Genomic DNA, 6,000 nt, shown 5'->3' on the forward strand with positions numbered 1-6,000 from the left:
TTCATTGGTCGACCCTGAGATAATCAATATAACAAGTAGACTCTCTAGCCTACTCCCTTCCAAGAACTAGCCCTCCAAGTATAAAGTTGTAATAACCAGTTCCCTCAGACATGTGTTTTGCCAGTCATCCTTAACACCAGATGACTAATGGACACAGGGCACTATTGACCGCAACTTTAAAAGATACGGTTCTCCAGCCCTCTCCACTGCTGCTCTGTTGTGATCCAGTGACATGTCCTTCTCTCTCCTCGACACATTGATTAATACAGCTATTATTAGAATACCAAATTGAACGATGACTCGGCTCACCACCGGGCAGATTGATGTCAAAGGGCCTTTTGAGGTTACCAATGGAGGTTACCAACGGAGATTCTCTGTTAGTTTTTGTAACACACGTCATGGAATGCTTTTTTTAGACAGTCATGATTGGTCCTCTGCTAATCTTTCAATTAAAATGTCTGAATGAAGAGTCTTTCCATAATCCTACAGTAGTAGACTCCAACAAGAGCTGCAAAAACCTGACGTGTTGATGGAGTATGGACGTGTAGCTGGGATTTCAAAAATGGGTTGTAGCTACAGTAGTTCAAGAAGCTAAGCTGATAATTCCGCCATGAAACAGGATGAGATGTAGCATTTCCGTAAGAAAAAGGTGCCAGAGCAGGTTGTGTTTGCTCTGAAACGAAGCGCTAGGAGGCTAAAAATAAATAGCCCGTGGATGAGATCGGCACAAACGGCACTCTGAGGAAAATCAATGTTCTGTGCCAGATTAGGGAGGATAAAAAGCCGAGGCAGTGCATGGGCGTAGGGAATATTGACTTCTGATGTTCCCATCTGGATAAAATGGGAAAGTATTTTTTTTTAACTCTATTAAGCTCTTCTTTCTACATTTTGTTGCCTTCTGGAGATCCCCAAAAACAACCAATTTGTGTTTTGAGTAGAACCTTCTGGGAGCATTTTCAGTTTGCTGGAAGTGGCCCCGTTCCAACTATTCAAAATGCTTGTGGCTGTTTTAAATGTTACTTCAAACTAAATATCTCCATGAGAAAGGAATTATGCAGATGACTGCAACTTGCAGACCTTGTTATGCACCTCTTAATATGAATAAGCGCCATATGTATTACAGGCAAAGGGTGATTTGAAAAGTGACAGATGATGACTGACACCTTTAACTTTTCCGGCAGATATTAAAAAGAAATAATCTGCATTGATTGATGTGGCTCTGCACATAAACATAAACAAGGCACATACCATTACATGGACCATTAGCATGATTACCAGCCGACGTGCCAATGTGTTGTATGAGGCTGCGTGTGATTTTTTAAAAGGCCATCAGAAGTAGAACAAGGTTAGGGATATGATTGTACCCTACCTGATTTACATAGACCCCCACCCGTCAGTGTGACATCAGTGGCTGACTCATCGGAGCGATGATGCAGCCCCTGCACCAAGCCGAACGATTCAAACAGCAGTGGATCTACTCACACAATGAGAGGGGAGGCAGCGTCTCACAGTAATATTCATTTCCATGTGCCTTCTTATCCTACGTGACTCACAGTGCAGTTAGAAATGTGGATTTTGAGATTAGTGTGAATAGTACCGGTAGTGTGGTGGGAAAATGAGTTGTTGTAACCTTCATGGTAATCTGATATAACACTGACATAAGCATACTGTAGACTGTTTGATTTTATATGTTAGTCTTAGTCTTTTAAATACATTCAAAACCAAGCCTTAAAGTAATGGCATCATTGTAAGAAGACCATAGTGAATCATGCAAGGACAGAGAGAGTTGAGGCAGAGTTCAGTGCCGAGTCAGCGGAAAAAAAACATGATTGCTAAGAAAACAGGTGCAGAAAAAAATGATTCAGGGTACCGACTCAAATAACAAAATGGATAAAGAGGGACCCAGCCCACTGAGAGGTGCCCCCTAATGGTATAAAAAGGAAGGGCAGACAAAGAGAAGCTAGCTAGAATCTGGAGATGTTTCGGTTTGTAATTTTTAATTTCTGACAGAATAAAACATTTCTACTCATAGAACTTTGCCAGACTCTTGTGCCTTCTTTTTGGGATACGTTTTTGATTTCACCACTACAAATGGTGTATTTTTGTTACATCGTGGACAAAATATGTAAGCGGATGGACGGTACGGCGTTCAGTTGTCAGAAAAATAATGGACATTTGAGTTGGTAATATAGGCCACGACGCAAAGCTTTGAAACATTGAGAGGAAATTGTTCCCCAAATGTATAAAGCAATCATTGACGTGGTAATTTCTTGACCAACCCACTGCTGACCACTGCAGACATGCATTGGCTAGTCCCTGCCCAGACTCGGCTTGTTTGCGTTTTTGTCATTAAAAGTCAAAGAGCACTGCAGTCATGGTGTGGTTAGGTCAATAGAGTGCCAGAGGGCCGGGGTCAATGCTCTCCTCTCATTCCTGGTTGTCAGACGCAGAACAGGCATCGGGTCAATTAGCATGACCAAAGTGTTTCTAAAGATGTTCTCAACCCCCCAGTGGCTGAAACTTCTAGAATGTCACAGGCTATGTATGCCTGTGTTGTAGGCTAGTTTATGCAAATCAGGCTGGAAGAGCTGCTTGGACAGCATACTGGTGTGACACATGTTGATTAACCATTTCTGTAGGTTAAGTGACACTTTGTCTTGTCAGATTAGCCATGATAATCTGTTGTCTTCTGACAAGTGTGTTAAGGCCAGATTCAAGCTATTTTCTGGCTAAACGTTGAAGAAGGTAGTACTCTACATGCTTTTGCCAGGGAGAGCACAAACTGTGATGGTGAATTCAGGATGATATGCAAAGACATGAAACCAGGTCCACCCCGCAGACAGTAATGAGTCCTCTAGGGTGAGATTTCTTACTATCCACACGAGTCAAGCAGTGTAGATAGTCCAGCTTTCTAACAAGAATCTGTTCATTATGTTAAATAAAGAAACAGGTCTGGATGAGCATAGCTCTGCTTGGGGAGGGAGGGGGTTATCTACTCCAGCTGGCCCTGTCTTCCCCTGGGAGGGGGGCTCTCCGCTGGAAATCAACACTCCTCTCTCCCAACTCTCCCCAACACCCCCGCTGTGTCTGCAGAAAGCAGTGCGGTGCACGGCGAAGTGCTGACCAGCATGCACTGTCCACCGCTTGTCACCATGACAACCAAGACAAGGACTGCCATCAACAGGCCTGCTGCTGGGGGGGGGGGGGGGGGGACTGAAAGAAGCGGAAAGATTTAGCCTGTGCTGTCTCTCAGACATACAAGTAAGTATAAGTATATATACTCTTTTTGGTCTCTGCAATTGTCCCAATCCGCAAATTAGTGAAACACACACAGCACACACTAACCCGGCGCAGTGAGCTGCCTTGCTACAGCGGCGCTCGGGGAGCAGTGAGGGGTTAGGTGCCTTGCTCAAGGGCACTTCGGCCGTGGATGTGGGCATAGGAGAGCTGTGCTCAGCCACTTTCCCCACCCACATTTTTCCTACCGGTCGGGGATCAAACCGGCAACCCTTCGGTTACAAGTCCGAAGCCCTAACAAGTAGGCCACAGCTGCCCCCCAGCACACGGTGGGCGTGCATCTAGTCAGCACAGTGTTGTCAGAGTGTAATATAAAACTAAGTGGGAAGTTGGAGCCATGAGTGTATGACGTGTGTTTTGCTGAGTGCAATGTGTCTCTCACTCAATAGTAAGAAAAATGTCTGTTCTGTCCAAGTAGATCAGAAATTAATATATTTGTCCCACCTATACAGTAACATTTATACTTGGTTTGGTAGACTATAACCACACTTTATTTCCACGCAATGCAGTTTCACAGATATGAATGCCTGTGCTTTGGATGTCACATCTTGTTGCATTTGAGGTGGAGTGCAAGCTTAAGCTAGCCCTGGAACACCCAGACGAACCTTTGGCGAATTTGGATTTGGATCGGTACTAACCAGGCTCGGCTTTAGCGGGTTGATTTAGTAGACATGGTTTAATGTGGACTAATGTTGTTCCTCCTGAGGGATAGCTCTGCTTTCCCTCCCCCCTGTGATGGTGTGTAATGGGGAAACTTTGGCTTTGTGTGAATAACCAGGAGAAGGGATGAGTGGTGTGTGTCAGGTGACATTCCGCTGGATTACAAGCTGAATGCTTTTGCTATTGTTCTGTGTTTCTTTGTGTGTGTGTGTGTGTGCGTGTGTGTGTGTGTGTGTTTGTCGAAGTGAGTTGCCTGAACTGTGTGACGGTAGACAGTGCGGCACTGTCCTTCATTACTGTTTGCCTTGCATTTGTACAGCGTCTGGTCTCTCTCTCTCTCTGTCTGTCTTTTTTCTCTCTCTTTCTCATGACTGCACACTCATCGGTCACGCTCTGGCCAGCCTCTTTAAACAATGTGGACAACATTTTATTTCTGTTTTTCACCGGAACGTTCCTTCTCCACAGGCTAAAGCAAGTTCCGACCGTCGCTGAAGATGCCACAGGCTTTCTCACTCGCACCACCCACACATAGTTTTTCAGTGCTCACCTTCATCTGAAACACCCACAGCACTTCAGAGACTATTAATCACGAATCTCAGACAAGTCAGTCACCTGTAAGCTTGGCAGCGTATACAGCAGAATCGCTAGCCTCGTCCTGTGTTCTCTTTTCCCTTGTTTTTTATTCTTTCTCTTCCCTCTTGTTGTGTGTGTGTGTGTGTGTGTGTGTGTGTGTGTGTGTGTGTGTGTGTGTGTGTGTGTGTGTGTGTTTGTGTGATCTAGGTGGAATCTCGGGACACACTGAACAGTATAGCCCTGAAGTTTGACACCACGCCCAATGAGCTGGTGCAGCTCAACAAGCTGTTCTCCAGAAATGTGGTCCCCGGACAGGTGGGAAACCCACCCTCCCTCCCTCCCTCTTTCTCCTCACACCAACTCTCTATCACTCCTCTCTCTCTCCTCACACCAACTCTCTATCACTCCTCTCTCTCTCCTCACACCAACTCTCTATCACTCCTCTCTCTCTCCTCACACCAACTCTCTATCACTCCTCTCTCTCTCCTCACACCGACTCTCTATCACTCCTCTCTCTCTCCTCACACCAACTCTCTATCACTCCTCTCTCTCTCCTCACACCAACTCTCTATCACTCCTCTCTCTCTCCTCACACCAACTCTCTATCACTCCTCTCTCTCTCCTCACACCAACTCTCTATCACTCCTCTCTCTCTCCTCACACCGACTCTCTATCACTCCTCTCTCTCTCCTCACACCAACTCTCTATCACTCCTCTCTCTCTCCTCACACCAACTCTCTATCACTCCTCTCTCTCTCCTCACACCAACTCTCTATCACTCCTCTCTCTCTCCTCACACCAACTCTCTATCACTCCTCTCTCTCTCCTCACACCAACTCTCTATCACTCCTCTCTCTCTCCTCACACCAACTCTCTATCACTCCTCTCTCTCTCCTCACACCAACTCTCTATCACTCCTCTCTCTCCTCACACCCACTCTCTATCACTCCTCTCTCTGACCTCCACACTGCTACAGTTCTCCTCTCCCAAATGGCCGTTTGACCTCCACGGTTTAGCATTTTTGACCATTCCAGCATTTTTGAATATTCCACTGGCCACCAACAGGAGGCCTCACGTCTACAGACATGACAGACAGACAAGATAAAACAATACTCTTCACCGCCACTGTCCACATGCATTTGGTCCAGTTCTGTTAGGCTTTAGAATACCCCCCTCCACACACACACACACTCACACACTCACACACACATGGATGCACTTTGCAGTACTACCATGGCAATGCACAGTTCAGTGTGTTCTTTGGTGCTGGAGAAGAGAGCAGTGATGACCATTGCAGTGCTCTGGATGCTCCACCCTTATCACACACACACACACACACACACACACCACACACACACACACACACACACACACACACACACACACACACACACACACACACACACACACACACACAATCATAATCTGCTTGAGCAGGTTTTCCCCCTCTGTCACTGATGGGGACATAAC

The 6,000-nt window shown here is 46.0% G+C and overlaps 1 protein-coding gene across 4 annotated transcripts in view; it reads left to right on the forward strand.

The window, feature by feature from the left end:
- The window catches only part of oxr1a (oxidation resistance 1a), a 154,520-nt gene that overhangs the window by 114,822 nt on the left and 33,698 nt on the right, over positions 1 to 6,000 (forward strand). For all 4 annotated transcript variants that reach the window (XM_042106106.1, XM_042106109.1, XM_042106107.1 and 1 more), the window contains one exon: positions 4,738 to 4,845. In XM_042106106.1, the coding sequence (XP_041962040.1) occupies positions 4,738 to 4,845 (108 nt within the window). The remainder of the gene's footprint in view (positions 1 to 4,737; positions 4,846 to 6,000) is intronic.

The sequence above is a fragment of the Alosa sapidissima genome, chromosome 10, assembly GCF_018492685.1.
Source record: "Alosa sapidissima isolate fAloSap1 chromosome 10, fAloSap1.pri, whole genome shotgun sequence".
NCBI classification, from domain to species: Eukaryota; Metazoa; Chordata; class Actinopteri; order Clupeiformes; family Clupeidae; genus Alosa; species Alosa sapidissima.